The sequence below is a fragment of the Pongo pygmaeus genome, chromosome 7 (genome assembly GCF_028885625.2).
Source record: "Pongo pygmaeus isolate AG05252 chromosome 7, NHGRI_mPonPyg2-v2.0_pri, whole genome shotgun sequence".
In the NCBI taxonomy this organism is placed as follows: Eukaryota; Metazoa; Chordata; class Mammalia; order Primates; family Hominidae; genus Pongo; species Pongo pygmaeus.
This window is the reverse complement of record NC_072380.2, coordinates 110,470,198-110,489,727: the sequence shown is the minus strand read 5'-3', so window position 1 is coordinate 110,489,727 and position 19,530 is coordinate 110,470,198. Positions and strand designations below refer to the sequence as shown.

At 41.5% G+C, this 19,530-nt stretch overlaps 1 protein-coding gene across 1 annotated transcript in view; it reads right to left on the bottom strand.

Moving 5' to 3' along the window:
* Nucleotides 1–1,056: 1,056 nt before the first annotated feature.
* The window catches only part of ERICH5 (glutamate rich 5), a 45,087-nt gene continuing 26,613 nt past the window's right edge, over nt 1,057–19,530 (bottom strand). Inside the window, exons 3-4 of the mRNA XM_054498284.2 lie at nt 4,103–5,056; nt 1,057–1,850 (exon numbers count right to left, since the gene is read on the bottom strand). Of these exons, the coding sequence (XP_054354259.2) occupies nt 1,726–1,850; nt 4,103–5,056 (1,079 nt within the window). The 3' untranslated portion in view covers nt 1,057–1,725. The remainder of the gene's footprint in view (nt 1,851–4,102; nt 5,057–19,530) is intronic.

Below are 19,530 nucleotides of genomic sequence, written 5' to 3'. Positions count from 1 at the left end.
TCTACTAAAAATACAAAAATTAGCCCGGCATGGTGGCACATGCCTGTAGTCCCGGCTACTCAGGGGAGGTGAGGTGGGAGGATTGCTTGACCCCAGGAAGTCAAGCTTACAGTCAGCCATGATCACACCACTACACTGCAGCCTGGGTGACAGAGCAAGACCCTGTCTCAAAAAATAAAAAATAAAAATAAAGAGACTAGTTAGTTCATCTGAGCAGTTACCTTAAAAATACATATTTACTTAGGAAATAGTAGAAATTTTTTTAAAAAAGAAAAATACATATTTACAAACAAGATAAATAAATGAAATGTTTCCAGAATTCTATTCTGATACTCAAAAACACAAGGCACTCACTGGTGGGCAAGTTAGCTATTATTTTTATTACTTACATACAATCATTTGCCAAAATCCCTTGCCAACTTCAGAAGAATTCTCAAAAACTGACTCTGTGGTGCATCACTAAAGAAATGTCATAAATACTTCTAAAATCTTGATTTCTTAGCCTTTTTCCATCGTTAAAGCCTACCATTAAATTGCAGTCATCTAAAAAAGAATAGAGTGGCCGGGTGCAACGGCTCACACATGTAATCCCAGCACTTTGGGAGGTGGATCACGAGGTCAGGAGTTCAAGACTTGCCTGGCCAGCATGGTGAATTCCCATCTCTACTAAAAATACAAAAATTATCTGGGCATGGTAGTGGTCACCTGTAATCCCAGCTACTCAGGAGGCTGAGGCAGGAGAATTGCTTGAACCCAGGAGGCGGAGGTTGCAGTGAGCCGAGATCGCACCACTGCACGCCAGCCTAGGTGACAGAGCAAGACTCCATCTCCAAAAAAAGAAAAAGAAAAAAAGAATAGAGCCCAGGAATAGACTCTACACAAGCAACAATCTAGGTTTTAATCCTTGCTGTTTATTGTCTCCAAAATATATTTAAAAGTGAATTAATTAAAAATACTTTTAATGTTATTCAAAAGGATAACACCAATTGAAAAACCTCATGTGAGTATAAAATCAACAGCTGATTCAAAATGGCACAAGGAAAATGTGTAGCCTTTCATCATGAAAAATGTCTAACCTTGTGAGAGCACCAGAGTTTACAATCCTTTGTAAAGGATTCTGTTAATGTATTTAATGTTCCATGATAAATAAGGATCTGTGGTAGTTGACAACCTTAAAGGAGAGCAAGTATGTAGATGACATACTTCCTAAGGTTCTTATCAGCTCTGAATTCTATAACAAGACAGAAATATTTGGTATAGCTCATTCTATTATTTTTGCTGTTGTTCATTCTCATTCCATCATGATTATAACTGTGTGACTTTATTATTGTGAGTTCCCTAAAATTTGCTAACTCCTTTCTCTAGCCACTTGTACCTAAAGGTTTACACTTTCTTTTTAGGGTCTCATTTTCTATACTGAATGGCCCCATGGCCACAATGAAGAAAGTCACCCTCACACTCTTAAATAATCACATAATTTTTATTGGCTTTGGTTTTTATACTTTTAAATGTATAACCATTCTAAGTAGCTAAGAAAACTGTTCATGGCTTAGCAGTTTTGTAGAACAATATAATCAAGAACACGGAAACATCCTTCTCATGGTTCCAACAGTTTCTCTATAACCACACTCCTTACAGAAAACATGTAAATGTAGAAAGATAAGATACATAACCACAAGCTTCACTACCATTTTTGTCTCCTCTATGATAACATGCTGTGTCGCTTCACTCTTCTATCTGTGTGGCTGCTGAAAGGTCCACTGCTTCTCCTGCTTCTTCTTCTTTGGTTTCAGCCCCTTCACTCACTTTCTCATTCTCCATCTCTGTTTCCACCTTTTCCCCTGTCTCACCTGGAAAAGTAACCAAAGGAGATACTAAGAGACATTTAGAATTAGCATAAATTATCCCACAGTTTGTCTCTAATGGGGGCAGTTCTTGATCTTCAGGTCTAAGCAGTAAGTTTCTCTGGGGGTATCAAGAAAAGTAATCATCTCAGCTGGGCACAGTGGCTCACACCTGTAATCCAACACATTGGGAGGCCAAGGAAGGCAGATTGCCTGAGGTCAGGAGTTCAGGAGCCTAGCCCAAAGTAATGAAACCCCATCTCTACTAAAAATACAAAAATTAGCTGGGCATCGTGGCACGAGCCTGTAATCCCAGCTACTCGGGAGGCTGAGGCAAGAGAATCACTTGAAGCCGGGAGGCAGAAGTTGCAGTGAGCTGAGATCACGCCACTGTACTCCAGTCTGGACGACAGAACGAGACTCTGTCTCAAAAAAAAAAAAAAAAGGAAAAGAAAAGTAATCATCTCGATTCTCTCAGAGCCTCTGAATGGCTGAAATGTCGAGTCAATTAACATCTCGAGTCTTGGCATACTCTTATGAAAGAAATTCTCTCTATAAAATCAGGATGCAAAATTACCAAAGAAATGGTGGTAGAACAGATTATAATAGAAAGTTCATGGCCAGGTGTGATGGTTCCCACCTGTAATCCCAATGCTTTGGGAAGCTGAGGCAAGAGGATCACTTGAGGCCAGGAGTTCAAGACCAGCCTGGGCAACAAGACCTCCTGTCTTTACAAAATATTTTTCAAAAATTAGCTGGACAGCTGGGCATGGTGGCTCATGCCTATAATCCCAGCACTTTGGAAAGCTGAGGCAGGCAGATTGCTTGAGCCTAGGTCTGAGACCAGCCTGGCCAACATGGTAAAACCTTGTCTCTACAAAAAATACAAAAATTAGCCAGGGATGGTGGCGCCCAGCTACTCAGGAGGCTGAGGAGGGAGAATGGATTGAACCTGGGAGGCAGAAGTTACAATAAGCTAAGAATACCACTGCACTCCAGCCTGGGTAACAGAGCAAGACTGTCTCAAAAATAATAACAATAATTTTTTAAAAGAAAAAAAAATTAGCCAGGCATGGTGGCACATTCCTGTAGTCTTAGCTACTTGGTAGCTGGGGCAAGAGGATCCCTTGAGTCCAGGAATTGGAGATTATAGTGAGCTGTGATTGCATCACTGCACTCCAGCTTGAAGATCTTGTCTCGAAAGGAAGAAAGAAAGGAACGAAGGAACGAAGGAACGAAGGAAGGAAGGAAGGAAGAGGGGAGAGAGAGAGAGAAGAAAGAAGAGAAAGGAGAGAGAGAGAGAGAGAAAGAAAGAAAGAAAAAGAAAGAAAGAAAGGAAGGAAGGAAGGAAGGAAGGAAGGAAGAAAGAAAGAAAAAGAAAGAAAGAAAGTCTAATTTGTATCTAAATCAAAGGGTGGTCCAGGGGTGCCCCCAAACCTGTCTGGCTTGGCCATTATGTATTTAAAAAATATATATTTTTTTAAATTATAACACCAATAAAGAACACTGTAAACATCATTTGTTTTATGCTAGTAAAATACATTTAAAATTTTAAAACACCATATGCTAAGACATAGTACATTTTCTCTGGTTTTCTCATACAGATTTTAAAACTACAGAAGAACAAGAGCAGACTGACAGCCATTTTCTTTTTTCGTTCTTTCTTTTTTTTTTTTTTTTTTTTTCCGGAGAACGAGGTCTCACTATGTTACCCAGGCAGGTCATGAACTGCTGGGCTCAAGCTATCCTCCCACCTCTGCCTTCTGAAGTGCTGGGATTACAGGTGTGAGCCACTGAACCCTGTCCTGACAGTCATTTTCTAAGATAAGCTTCACAAAGATGAAAATAACATTCTGAGATCCATTATGTATATATCATTTCATTGGAAGGTGAAGGCCTCCAGTAGTCATCTATTCACCTTTACTTTGGATCCTAATTTCATACATGGGGCCTGATGAAGTGTCAACTTGGAAAAATTCAGAAAGTTTCACATGTTGCCTTCAATGTTAGATACTATTTAAACACTAGGTTAAAATTTTGGACAGAATGATGTTTCGGAAAAGTTTTGCTGACAAACTGAGCATTAATAGAACGCCTCTTTCCCAGGCATAGAAGCTTTTTTGGTTTGGTCAAACGAACTTCAACCACCTGAAAGTGACTTCAGGGACCGTGTGTCAGCCACCCCATCCCACTCCCCAGAGCTGGTCTCCTATGGAGCACATCTAAACATCCAAAAGGTTTGCCAGCGTAACTTTTACCTTCAATGCGTTGGTCCTCTTCGTTACTATGGATGTTTCTGACCATTTCCACATATGCTCCTGTCTCTACATTTCGTGCTGGATGCTCCATGCTTCCAACTATTCCTTCAGGTTGAATCTGTTCCATGTTTCCTGGACCTTCAGGAGTTTTATGGAGTGGATCATTCATAACAGGCTTTTCCACAAGCTGACTTCTGTCCAGTACTTCTGGTGTTACATTCTCTTTGGGAATTGTTTCTAGAAGTTGGGGCTGCTCCTCTTTTCCCAATGTTGCCTGAAGTTGCTGCTCTTCAGCTGTTTCCACAAACTGACTTCCTTCCAATATTTCTGGAGATTCATTCTCTTTGGAAATTGTTTCTAGAAGCGGGGCCTGCTCATTCTTTCCCATTGTGCCCTGAGGTTGTAGCTCTCCAGCTGTTTGCAGAGTCAGAACGTTCTCAGTTGTTCCTAGAGACTTCATCTCTGCAGCAGCTTGTGGATTCTCAGTGGCCTCCACTGCTCTGAGGGAGTCCTTCTCTCCTGCTGTCTGCAAAGGCTGACCCTTGGCTTCTGGTCCTAAAGGCTGAGCTTCAGCATTTCCTTTTAGAGGCTCAGCCTCTGTCCCTGCTCCTGCATCTTTCTTCTTTCCTTCTGCTGCTGGGGCATCCTCTTTGCCACCTGGTTGAGGCGGCCCAGATTCCTCCAGTCCCTCTCCAGGCTGAGTCTTTTCTGTGGACCCTGATTGGTCTGTGGCATCCCTTCTAGGGGCTACGTCCTTGGCCAGGGGCTGTTCTTGGAGGGGTTTAACACCATTAGCTGTAGGCTCTGCTGAAACCTTGAGCTTTTGTAAGGGAGGACGGCTTTCCCTTTGTACATTGCCATCAATAGTAGATTCTCTTCCCAATGTACGTGGCTTTGGTTGGGCAAAGCAGGACTCATTTTCTTCTGCGGTTGAAAAATGCTCATTTGCAGTTACTTTTGGTTATTCATTTGAAAAATAAAAAGAAAAGAGAAAACACAAATTATTGTTTAGCTTTATCTTGAAAAGTGAATTGATATCACAAAGTAGATTTAACAGTTCAAGACAGTTCCAAATATATCTGAGTACAGAAAGGCCATACCATGACCCTAACACTCTCCAAGTCAAATCCCTTTATTGTCTTCAGCTCAAACATTTCATCTTAAGCTCTGAAGTCCTCCAAAACCACAGTTTTCTCCTGTTTGCTCCTTGTGCATCTTTTCATGGCTCCTGTCCCAGATTCTAACTGAGCTTACTCCACTTTGTTTCTCTCTTCTTTTCTTTGTCTCACACTTTCTCCTCTTGAGAGTTAGAAGGTTTCCTATTAAAAATTTTTTTTTTCCATTTTTGTTTTGGCGGGGAGGGCAATAGAAGATCCCCAAACTTAGAAGGTTTCGTGATGCGAGGTCCTTAGGCTGCTAGAGAGGTCTTACTTTCCTTCTAACACAGAAAAGCCCCCAGCAAATGGAAAAGGGACTGTGGCAGAGAAGCCCTAATAGGTAAAGGCTAAGATGTCTGGGAAGGGAAGCAGCAGAGACAGTTCAGCCTGAGTTTCATGTCATTTGGGGGGCACAGTAGGAAAAGAAATCAACAGAAAGCAGGGAAACATGCATTTTACTTCTGGCCATTGTTCCAACTGTATGAGCTTGGAAACTTAGCTCCCAATAATCTTGTCTCTAAAACAGCAGTGAATCTCTCTTCTCTCCTTCATATTGATCTCAGAGTTGCATGAGGCATGATAGTTTAAAGGATGCAAAAGTGAGCTGGATAGTTCAAGATAAGCAACATGTTTAAGATTGGCAATATGTTAATACTCTTTGACCCAGCAGTTCTACTTCTGGAAATTTTTGTTGTTGTTGTTTTACTTCTTGAAAATTTATTCTAAAAGCATAAACCTTATGAAGATACTTTTGGAGCAAATATATATATATATATGTATATATATATATAATCCCAATATTCTTCCATTTTTTTATTTTTGTTTTACTTTTCTATTTAGACACAGGATCTCGCTATGTTGCCTAGGCTGGTCTTGAACTCCTGGGCTCAAGTGATCCTCCTGCTGCAGCTTCCCAAAGTCCTAGCATATATAGGCATGAGCCACCACACCCACCCCACATTGTTCTTTATAGCAGCAAAAGCTAGAAAATAACTTAAAAGTCTAATAAGTTGGAGAACAGATAAATATTCCATGGTATGGAATATTATTATACCATGAAAAAGATGATTATGAAGACCATATGCTAAAATAAGAAAATAATTATAATACAATAAGTTTAGAAATCACTCATGATTGGGTTGATCAAATAAAGTAGTGCATATAAAGTACTTATTAACCCGAAGTCTACTGTGCGATTAAGTGCTCAACAAGTTAGCTATCAATTTTATATAAAGTATGATTATGGCAATGTTGAAAGAAAGGCAGGGAGGGGAGGGAGGGCAAAAGAGGGAAAACAAATCACAAATGATGGGGGAGGAAAACTGGAAGAAAATAAGTCAAAAGTTAAAGTGGGTCTCTAGGGGATCTTTTTCTTCTTCTTTTTTTCCCCAAAGATTGTTTCTCTTCTTTTTTCCCACTAAGTTACCATCCACCTCAGTCATAGGCGCATGCAGTTTAAAGAGTTATCTGCTTATCTAGTGTAAGCTAAAAACAAGTAATACTCAGGTCTCCTCTCCCATTTCCCCTTCTAAAAAAGAAATATTTGCTTATAGAAGCAAATATTTTAATTATTTTAGCTGTTTTGGAGGAATTTTTTTCTGTGTTGCTAAATGAATTGTGCTTCAGGATTTTTCAGTTTGGGCCTTTCAATTAACTTTTTTTTTTTTTTTTTTTTTTTAAATAGAGATGTGGTCCCATGTGGTTCGAGTTGCCCAGGCTGATCTCAAACTCCTGGGCTCAAGTGATCCACCTGCCTTGACTTCCCAGAGTGCTGGGATTATAGATGTAAGCCACCACGCCCGTCTCAATTAACTTTTACTATGGAAGATAAAAACTTAGCTCTTTTCCTATTCTCCTTGACCACCAGCCACTCTCTCCAATTACACATTCACATTTCCTTTTTTTTTTTTTTTTTTTTGAGACGGAGTCTTGCTCTGTCGCCCAGGTTGGAGTGTAGTGGTGAGATCTCAGCTCACTGCAAGCTCCGCCACTCGGGTTCATGCCATTCTCCTGCCTCAGCCTCCCGAGTAGCTGGGTCTACAGGTGCCCGCCACCAAGCCCAGCTAATTTCTTTGTATTTTTAGTAGAGATGGGGTTTCACCTTGTTAGCCAGGATGGTCTCGATCTCACGACCTCGTGATCCACCCGCCTCGGCCTCCCAAAGTGCTGGGATTACAGGTGCGAGCCACCACACCCGGCCCACATTTCCTTTCAGTTCAGTGATTTTATATTAATTATTTAAAATAGTAATGTTGTAATTTGGATTATATCAATATCCAAATGTATGTCTGTATAATGACTGTGTCTTCTATGAAGAACTCAGCCATATATTAAGCTATTACAATTTTTTATTTTTCCCCAAGTTAATAATTATCATACTTTTTCATTTCCTAGGAGTTCACATATTATCATTTATTCAACTCACTGCCATTTTTCTCTCTTTTGAACACATGTATTCATATCAAACAGCCTATCAGTTTAATCTTCATGAAGATGAAGGACTTACAGAGGTACCAAGCAAGCCACCAGCTCCAGAGCATTTTAAGGATCCTGTGGTATCCGGGGTGGTTCTCAGTTTTCTCTACTGCTAATCAAATTGAGCTTTCCTTGGCATGTTAAGTGAGCTGTCACATGTCTGTCTGCTTCCTAAACTCCAGTATTGTTCTATTATTGTCTTTTTTTCTGTTCTTCCTATCTCTGTGGGTTTAAACTGTTTTTTAAATCTCTTTACTGTCATTTTAGTGGTTTTTCAGGAAGGCACAAAATTAGATCCATATCTTCAATCTACCACCTTCACCAACACCTCCAAAGATGCTTTAATGATTATTTATAATGAAAAAAAGAAAACTTTCCAAATGAAAACATGGGATGTACAAAAGCAGTTTAGGTACACAGATGAAAACTACAGGCTCTGCTCTCTGGTACCACAGGTGAAGCCATCAGAAGCAGTAATCTAACAAAAACAATCCCATGCGATAAACGCCGTGTGACCCCTGTGTACACAGAGTGGCAAGAAGTCACACATGAGTTGAGTGTGCTGAGATAGTTTGCGAGTTCCAGAACACATGGGGAAGCCTGAAGGACTCAGGAAAGGATAGTGCGGCTGGAGGCTGGCCCGGAAGCCAGGTCATGGAGGGCCCTGCAGGTGGTGCTAAAGAGTTTAGATTTTATCCTCCAAGCACGAAGAACAAAAATTTCTAGCAGGACTTTTTAAAAAAGTTAAATAAATATACATGCACCATACAGCTCTGCCATTTAACTTAAAGGTATTTTCCCAAGAGAAAAGAAACCACATGCCCATACATTTATACACAAATGTTCATAGCATCTTTATTTGTAACAGCCCAAACCCGGAAACAACCCAAATGTCCATCAACAGGCGAATAGGTCAAAAAATCTGTGGAACGGCCGGGCGCGGGGGCTCACACCTGTAATCCCAGCACTTTGGAAGGCCGAGGCGGGCGGATCACGAGGTCATGAGATCGAGACCACCCCGGCTAACACGGTGAAACCCCGTCTCTACTAAAAATACCAAAAAAAAATTAGCCGGGCGTGGTGGCGGGCGCCTGTAGTCCCAGCTACTCGGGAGGCTGAGGCAGGAGAATGGCGTGAACCTGGGAGGCGGAGCTTGCAGTGGGCCGAGATCGCGTCACTGCACTCCAGGCTGGGCCACAGAGTAAGACTGTCTCAAAAAAAAAAAAAAAAAATCTGTGGAACGTTCACACCAGGGAATACGACCCAGTAATAAAAAAGAAATGAACAATTGATAAGTGCAACAACATGGATGATTTTCAAAATAATTATGCTGAGTAAAAGAAGACAAAAAGATTACATAGCACATGATTCCATTTATATAAACTCTAGAAAATACCAACTTATCTACAGTGATAGAAAGCAGAACGGTGGCTCTTTGGAGACTGGGATTGAGTAGACAGGAGGGAGATTTCAAAGGGGCACAATCTTGATTGTGCTGATGCTTCTATGGTGTACAGATAAACCAGAGTTTACTAAAATGTACACTATAAACATGTACAGTTTATTGTATGTGAATTATGCCTCCAAAATCTGATCATTTTTGAAATATAAAAATAAAAGATAACTAAAAAAAAGAATTGTGAGCAGAGAAATGAATCAATCCAATCTGGATTTTAAAAACCTCCCAGCTGGGTGCGGTGGCTCACGCCTGTAATCCCAGCACTTTGGGAGGCTGAGGCTGGTGGATCACCTGAGGTCAGGAGTTTGAGACCAGCCTGGCCAACATGGTGAAACCCCGTCTCTACTAAAAATACAAAAATTAGCCGGGCGTGGTTGCATGCACCTGTAATCCCAGCTACTTGGGAGGCTGAGGCAGGAGAATCGCTTGAACCCAGGAGGCAGAGGTTACAGTGAGCCTAGATCGTGCCATTGCACTCCAGCCTGGGGGACAAGAGCGAGACTTCAACTCAAAAACAAACAAACAAACAAACAAAAAAACTCCCTCTGGAGAATGAATTAGAGGCAGGCAACACAGAAGTCAATGTGTCCAGTGACACAGGACAAACAGGACTCAGAAATGAGAAGTAAAAATGACTGGACATAATGACAGTTCAGGGGCTGAAGAGAGGGAGAGGGAGGGTCTAGAGAAACACTGGTTCATAGCTCTGATGCTGGAGATAGAAAATATAGGATAGGCTGGGCACAGCATGCCTGTAATCCCAGCACTTTGGGAGGCTAAGGTGGGAGGATCACTTGAGGCCAGGAGTTCAAGACCAGCATAGGCAATATAGCGAGACATGATCTCTACAAAAAAAAAAAAAAAAATTAGCTGGGCATGGTGGTGTGAACCTGTAGTACCAGTAACTTAGAAGGCTGATGGGGGAGGATCACTTGAGCCCAGGAGTTCGAGGCTGCAGTGAGCTGTAATCATGCCATGGCACTCAGCCTGGGCAAGGGAGTGAGACCCTGTCTCTAAAAATATGTGTTCTGGGGAGGGGGAGAGGGATAGATGGATTTAGGCCAGTGAGAGAGACATGAATTGCTCAGGCTGGGGCATGGTATCTTGGAGATGGTTGTAGATTGTACATCCTGGTGGCAAATCCGGGAGGCTGTTGGACTTATAAATCTTGGCTGGAAATATATGTAACAGCCTGGAGCTGAGCTCTCTATCTTATTAAAAAATTTGTTTTGTGTTTTGAGAAAGGGGTAGTTTTTACATAGAGGTTCCTGTGAGGAGGGGAAATAAGGAGGGTAGTGGTGTGTGTGTGTGTGTGTGTGTGTGTGTGTGTGTGTGTGAATATCTGCATCCCCACCCTGCCTCAGGGACTAGGTGTGAATCCTCCTGCAGAGAGGGAATAGAGCTGGAAGTAGAGAAGCAGAACTCAAGAAAAACCTGATGAGACTTAGGGCTCAATTAGAATTGAGGAGAGGGCTATTTTTCACCTCCCCCTCCTGCCTCATCATGAATGAAGCCTTCAAATTAATTGCAAGTAAGGCAACTTAATCGAGGTAATTTTTCAGGTCTAAAAAGAAATTCATCCTGAGAAAACAATGCATTTAGATATCACACAAAGGATGGTCTGGTGATAATTGCCTTTGGGAATAAACTAGGAAATGTGTTAATGTACTAATCACAGATGTCTGCCAAATTATATTTTCTGGTAAAATAGTTATTACAGTGATTAGTATTGTTGGTTAAATGAGACAAACCATTTTCATCCACCTGTGCCAATCATGAATACATTCGAAAGGCATCATTCTCCTAGAGCAAAAATTGTGGGGAAAAAAATGTGCCGACACACCCAAAACACAGCCACACAATTTTACATTCTGAAAAACATATTATGCTATCAGTCTAAGTTTTCTCCCACAATAAAAAGCTTTGCAAAAGTTTGGGAAAACTTTTCCAAGTGATCCGTCAATTTTTGCCATAGCTAGAATAGTTATACCCATGATCACAATATCCATTCACTTTCATTCTTTTATTGTTGTTGTTGTGACAGGGTCTCACTCTGTCACCCAGGCTGGAGTGCAATGGCATGACCATAGCTTACTGCAGCCTCAGCCTCCCAGGCTCAGGTGATCCTGCCACCTTAGCCTCCCAAGTAGCTGAGACTACAGACATGTGCCACCACACCAGGCTAAGTGTTAAACTTTTTTAGAAACAGGGTCTCTCTATGTTGCCCAGGCTGGTCCATTTTCATTCTTTTCTTTTTTCTTTTTTTCTTTTTTTTTTTTTTTTTTGTTGGAGTTTTGCTCTTATTGCCCAGGCTGGAGTGCAATGGGCGATCTTGGCTCACTGCAATCTCTGCCTCCCAGGTTCAAGCGATTCTCCTGCCTCAGCCTCCTGAGTAGCTGAGACTGCAGGCATGCGCCACCACACCTGGCTAATTTTGTACTTTTAGTAGAGACGGGGTTTCTCCATGTTGGTGAGGCTGGTCTCGAACTCCCGACCTCAGGTGATCCACTCACCTCCGCCTCCCAAAGTGTTGGGATTACAGGCATGAGCCACCGTGCCCGGCCAGTTCTTATGTAACTTTCCCAATTTTACTGGTACACTGGAAGTAGGCAAGTGTCCACAGCGTATACTTTTATAAAACACAACCTGAAAATAGTCAACCAAGTTGGGAAACTTTACAAAAGAATGTCATTGTCTTTTAATATTTTTTTTGTGGTAGCCCAAAGGACACACAATACCTTTAAAATGACCATACACACACAAAGCAGAGAAAATGCTAGAAGGGCAGGGCCACATTTACTTTGTAATTTATATTGATTAATTGCACTCTAAATTTGGAAATGGCTGTATTTCAGAGGCAGTAGCTCTCAAGGAATAGCTCAGAAGTTCTTTTTCCTATGTGTTAGAAGAGATGAATCTGCTCTAAGAGGACAGACACCTTATGACCTTGAAAAGGACACCTATAGTATAGTGTATTTTTTTTTTCTTTTTTTGAGATGAAGTTTCATTCTTGTTGCCCAGGCTGGAGTGCAATGGCGCGATCTCAGCTCACTGCAACCTCTGCCTCCTGGGTACAAGCGATTCTCCTGCCTCAGCCTCCCGAGTAGCTGGGATTACAGGCATGTGCCAACACGCCTGGCTAATTTTCTATTTTTAGTAGAGATGGGGTTTCTCCATGTTGGTCAGGCTGGTCTCGAACCCCCGACCTCAGGTGATCTGCCCGCCTCGGCCTCCCAAACTGCTGGGATTACAGGCGTGAGCCACGGCACCTGGCCAGTGTAGTGGATTATAACTCCAGTTCCTGCACTTACTAGCCTTATTAAGCCTCTCTCTGCCTCAGTTTCATCACCTGTAAAGTAGGAATAGTGTTATTACTGAACCAGGGAACTGACATGAGGATTACATGAGATAACACCCAGAAAGAACTAGTACAGAGACTAGCACCCACTAATCTTGTCAATCTTAGGATCACTTTTGTTATACCTCCCATAGTGGCCCAAACAAGGGTGAAATTAGATGCACAGTGTCTTGGTGTGTTGGCTCACACTTGTAATCCCAGCACTGTGGGAGGCCAAGGCAGGTGGACAACTTGAGCCCAGAAATTCGAGATCAGCCTTATGATGCACAAACAGAAAAGTAAGGTGATTTCATTCATTCCAATATTAGTACATTTCTGTGAAAGAAGAAAGATTAGGCTGGGCACGGTGGCTCATGCCTGTAATCCCAGCACTTTGGGAGGCCAAGGCGGGCAAATCACTTGAGGTCAGGAGTTCGAGACCAGCCTGGCCAACATGGTGAAACCCCATCTCTTCTAAAAAAATAAAAAAACTAGCTGGCCATGGTGGCGAGTGCCTGTAATCTCAGCTACTCGGAAGGCTGAGGCCAGAGAATTGCCTAAACCTGGGAGGCAGAGGTTGTAGTGAGCCGAAATCACGCCAGTGCACTCCAGCCCAGGCAACCGAGGAAGAAGGAGAAGGAGAGGGAGGCGGAGCAGGAGGAGGAGGGGGAGAAGAAGAAGATGAAGGAGAATGAGAAGGAGAAGGAGAAGAAGGAAAAGGAGAAGAAGAAATGAAAAGATTGGAGAAGAAGAAATGAAAAGATTGGAAAACAAGTAGTTTTGAACCGTCTCTCAGAACACAATAAAGTCTACAATTACCACTCAAACTTCCTTTCTGGCTCCAGATTACATAACCCTCAGCTTATTCTTACTCTTGAGCTGCTGAAGGAAGCTCATTTTTTAATGTGTTTGATCTCCCTCCCTCCCTCCCTCTAGCCAAAGCAGAGCATTGAGACTGTCCTAACACTGGGTGTGAATCCTGACTCCGCCATGTATTTACTCACCTGTGCAATCTGGACAAGTTAGTTCCTAACCTGTCTGGATCTGTTTCCTTATCTGTAAAATGTGGATATTGTTTACCTTTCAGGCTTGTTAGGAGAATTGATAGAGTGGATAATGTGTGTAATTTGCCCAGCATGGTATCTGACATGAAAAGGTAGCCACTAAACAGGGACGCAGCGCACAGCTGTACAAGCTTCTCACTGCACGGGGCAGAACTGCAGCCTTGGTGCATCTGCAAGGGTGCATGTGTTGTTGGTGGGGAAGGCCTCTTTCTAATTGCACAAAGTTCCCTTGAGTACCAGGAGTGACCTGTCAATAAACTATAGCTAAATTAGCAACAGAAAAGCTACCTTGCAACATTAAAGGGCTTAGATACACAGTCTCCTAAACACTATGAAGTTGTCAGTGTTGACCTACAAAGTTGTATTGTTATCATGGTACAGTTTAAAACATGATTATTGATAAATAATGGAAAAGTAGGCCGGGCACGGTGGCTCACCCTGTAATCCCAGCACTTTGGGAGGCTAAGGCAGGTGGATCACCTGAGGTCAGGAGTTCGAGACCAGACTGGCCAACATGGTGAAACCCTGTCTCTACTAAAAATATAAAAAATTAGCTGGGCTGGTGGTGGATGCTTGTAATCCCAGCTACTCGGGAGGCCGAGGCAGGAGAATCACTTGAACCCAGGAGGTGGAGGTTGCAGTGAGCCAAGATTGCGCCACTGCACTCCAGCCTGGGCAACAAGAGCGAGACTTCATCTCAAAATAAATAAATACATAAATAAAAGTACTCATAATGTTAGCAATGATTTAACTAAACTTGATTGGTGTTAATAAAGGCCATTCATAAATTATATATAAATAAATGTTTCATTCTGTTTGCTGGCTTTGATTTCACTCATTCATCACATTTTCATCAAGTGCATACTACAGGCAAGATCTGGGTGGGCACAGGGGTTCTAGCAGGTAACAAGATTTGGATTAGCTGGGCATGGTGGCATGCACCTGTAGTCCCTGCTACTCAGGAGGCTGACGCGGGAGGATTGCTTAAGCCCCAGAGGTCAAGGATGCAGTGAGCCATGATTGCGCCACTGCATTCCAGCCTGGGCAACAGACAGAGACCCTGTCTCAAAAAAAAAAAAAGAAAGGAAAAAAAAAAAGAGGAAAATGTGGTCCCTGGTATCCTAGGGTTTACTGTCTTCAGGGAAATTCAAATAGCTACTCCCTTCATTAAGCACAACTTGGTGGCTATACATTACCTCTTACCCAAGTATTTCCATACACTCTGTCCGTATGATTTTGTGAATCCTCACCATACCTCCTCAAAGTAGAAAAAGGTATTACATCATTTCTTCTAGCAGGCTAACTTGAAAAGCAATGAGATTTATTTTTGTCCACAAACAGGAGACATTCCATGCTTAATCTACATTATTATATAATAAATATTGTAGACAGATGCATTGTTTTCACATCTGAATTTGTTTAAAGATGTGTCTGTTTTCTGAACTCCACATTTCATCAAATCATACGCTGCTCTGAGCCTAATCCTTTGGTGCTCATTATCTCCCTTGATTCTGTTGTAAATTGATCCATGCACAAATTCATTGTGACAGCTGAACTAACAGAACCCTTGTTGTAAGCACCGTTGTGACAGGCACACAAAGAAACGAAATACTAGGCAACATTACAGAAGGGATTAGAACTAGAGCTAACATACCTGAAATTCACATTATGGTGGAAGCTTTTCAACTCAGTTCATTACCCTAATCGGAAATGAAAAGTTTCTACCCAACAAAAAGAAAATCTTGTCAATATTTCCTATGACTATGCCATATCAGGCATCCTAAAGACTTCACTGGCCTGTCTGCTGGGTTTTTGAGTGAATTTGTAAGGAAGGGGGTCCTGGTGTTTTCCTTGCTGTCATCATTGCTAGGTTCCTGGAGCTTTTGAGGTTTTGGAACCAAGAATGTAGCACGAGTCAACTCCAGAGGAGTAGTCCACTCAACTTCCTTCTCATTTTCTTACTTTGCTTTTGCCTCAATTGCGTTTTATCCTTCATCCATCCATCCAATCAACATTTGTGGAGCAGCATTATTCTAGATGTTTTTTCCCTTTTCCCACATCAAAGCATGTACAAACACTGTCTTCTGTGCCACGGCACAAATGCTAATCCCCAAGTGTGCATTCCATCAGCTGGCAGATGCTAACAGGGCACTCATTTTGAAGAAAGGTGAACTTAGGCTATATTCCACGTAACTGACGTATAAAATTATCAACCAAAAAATTATTTGAGGGTAAATAAAAATCAGTCAGACCACTTTTCTTTTTTAATAAAAGCACCTGAATTTACATATCTAGAATTCGTTTTGATCATCACAAAGTAAATGCGATGAAGCTGGATGACAAACTTAATGTTGAAATTTAAATATAGAGAAACAAGAATAGGCTAGGCGTGGTGACTCATGCCTGTAATCCCAATACTTTGGGAGGCTGAGGTGGGAGGATTGCTTGAGCCCTGGAGTTTGAGATGAGCCTGGGCAACATAGTGAGACCTCATCTCTACAAAAAGAAAAAGAGAGAGAGAGAGAGAAAGAGAAACAAGAACATAATTAGTAATTAGAAAGGTACTCTTGGAACAATTGTTGAACTCACATGGAGATGTGGACGCCTGCCTAGGGGAGAGGCTGACCTTTAAGAGCTACAGAGGCAAGTCTGTCATCAAACCATGACAAAGAGTTGTCTCCTTCAGATATACTTTTCCAATTTTATTTTCTTTAATTTCTTTTAGATTCCTATAAGATAAACTCTTATTTCAAAAACATGATAGCACAAAACATCACTTTAGAAATTATTGACAGCATTCATCACTGAAAAAAGAGAGTTTCATTGATGGATGGTCATTATTAGCACAAGGGAATCCAACATTTGCATAGAAATCTAATCTATAAAATCAAAGCCATCTCACTGAACAAGGAAAGGAGACACAAAGGAAGATGATGTCTCTCTCTGTATATATAATGACACTTCACCAACCCAAACAGGACTTGCCACGATGCTACTCTGGGAAGGGTAACAGTGGTTGACATTCATTGAGGCACTGAGCCTGGAGCTTTGTGTGGATTATCTCATTCAATCTTTCCAACAACTCCATAAGATAGGACTATTGTTATCCCCATTATATAGTTGAGGAAATTATAACATCTTTTTTTTTTTTTAATAGAGACAGGGTCTCGCTATGTTGCCCAGGCTGGTCTCAAACTCCTGGCCTCAAGAGATCCTCCTGCCTTGGAGAAGGAAATAAAGGGTATTCAATTAGGAAAAGAGGAAGTCAAATTGTCCCTGTTTGAAGATGACATGATTGTATATCTAGAAAACCCCATTGTCTCAGCCCAAAATCTCCTTAAGCTGATAAGCAACTTCAGCAAAGTCTCAGGATACAAAATCAATGTACAAAAATCACAAGCATTCTTATACACCAATAACAAACAGAGAGCCAAATCATGAGTAAACTCCCATTCATAAATGCTTCAAAGAGAATAAAATACCTAGGAATCCAACTTACAAGGGACGTGAAGGACCTCTTCAAGGAGAACTACAAACCACTACTCAATGAAATAAAAGAGGATACAAAGAAATGGAAGAACATTCCATGCTCATGGGTAGGAAGAATCAATATCGTGAAAATGGCCATACTGCCCAAGGTAATTTATAGATTCAATGCCATCCCCATCAAGCTACCAGTGACTTTCTTCACAGAACTGGAAAAAAATACTTTAAAGTTCATATGGAACCAAAAAAGAGCCCGCATTGCCAAGTCAATCCTAAGTCAAAAGAACAAAGCTGGAGGCATCATGCTACCTGACTTCAAACTATACTACAAGGCTACAGTAACCAAAACAGCATGGTACTGGTACCAAAACAGAGATATAGATCAATGGAACAGAACAGAGCCCTCAGAAATAATGTCGCATATCTACCACTATCTGATCTTTGACAAACCTGAGAAAAACAAGCAACAGGAAAACGATTCCCTATTTAATAAATGGTGCTGGGAAAACTGGCGAGCCACATGTAGAAAGCTGAAACTGGATCCCTTCTTTACACCTTATACAAAAATTAATTCAAGATGGATTAAAGACTTAAACATTAGACCTAAAACCATAAAAACCCTAGAAGAAAACCTAGGCATTACCATTCAGGACATAGGCATGGGCAAGGACTTCATGTCTAAAACACCAAAAGCAATGGCAACAAAAGCCAAAATTGACAAATGGGATCTAATTAAACTAAAGAGCTTCTGCACAGCAAAAGAAACTACCATCAGAGTGAACAGGCAACCTACAAAATGGGAGAAAATTTTCGCAACCTACTCATCTGACAAAGGGCTAATATCCAGAATCTACAATGAACTCAAACAAATTTACAAGAAAAAAACAAACAACCCCATCAAAAAGTGGGCGAAGGATATAAACAGACACTTCTCAAAAGAAGACATTTATGCAGCCAAAATACACATGAAAAAATGCTCATCATCACTGGCCATCAGAGAAATGCAAATCAAAACCACAATGAGATACGATCTCACACCAGTTAGAATGGCAATCATCAAAAAGTCAGGAAACAACAGGTGCTGGAGAGGATGTGAAGAAATAAGAACACTTTTACACTGTTGGTGGGACTTTAAACTGGTTCAACCATTATGGAAGTCAGTGTGGCGATTCCTCTGGGATCTAGAACTAGAAATACCATTTGACCCAACCATCCCATTACTGGGTATATACCCAAAGGACTATAAATCATGCTGCTATAAAGACACATGCACACGTATGTTTATTGCGGCACTATTCACAATAGCAAAGACTTGGAACCAACCCAAATGTCCAACAATAATAGACTGGATTAAGAAAATGTGGCACATATACACCATGGAATACTATGCAGCCATAAAAAATGATGAGTTCATATCCTTTGTAGGGACACGGATGAAGCTGGAAACCATCATTTTCAGCAAACTATCGCAAGGACAGAAAACCAAACACGACATGTTCTCACTCATAGGTGGGAACTGAACAATGAGAACACTTGGACACAGGAAGGGGAACATCACTCACCAGGGTCTGCCATGGGGTGGGGGGAGAGGGGAGGGATAGCATTAGGAGATATACCTAATGCTAAATGAAAAGTTAATGGGTGCAGCACACCAGCATGGCACGTGTATACATATGTAACTAACCTGCACATTGTGCACATGTACCCTAAAACTTAAAGTATAATAATAATAAAATTTAAAAAAAGAAGACTGAGCTTTGATTAAAGCTGACACAAACCTGAAAAAAAAAAAAGAGATCCTCCTGCCTTGGCCTTTTAAAGTGCTGGGATTACAGGCATGAGCCACCATACCTGGCCATTATAGCATCTTTATCTAAGAGGGGCACACAGCTAGTGAGTGGCACAGCTTAGGCTTAACCCCAAGGAAGTTTGATTCCACTTTGAAGATTTAGCTGCTTTTAAAAGCAAATTGTGGTCCCAGAGCCTGCACCACCAGCATGACCTGGGAATTTTTTTTTTTTCAATGCTGAATCTTGGGCTCCACCCCAGAATCTGAACCAGATTCTTCTGTATTTTAACAAGATCCCCAGATGATTAGGTTACCTATGGAGTCACCAGGGAAGGCATACAGGAGCTACTTGGAGAGACTGAACTGGATTGAACAATCCTATATGAATATACAGGATTGCTGGATGGGGATGTCCTTCATTCTCCACAGGGGTTGCTGCCTTAGTGTGGTCTCTGTCCTCACACTAACATGCCATGGTCAGCACGAGAGATAATATAAGGATATTGATTTAGCCATGAATCAAAGGCCTGAGCTGGTTTAAGTGAGCTCCACGCTGGGGAGGGAGATTTTTCCCAAGCTTCCTTCATTTCACAGAATTAGCTGGGTTTGCTAAGCCTCTGCCTTGGCTAGATCAGGAGAAAAAAAAAAGAGGCCTTCTAAT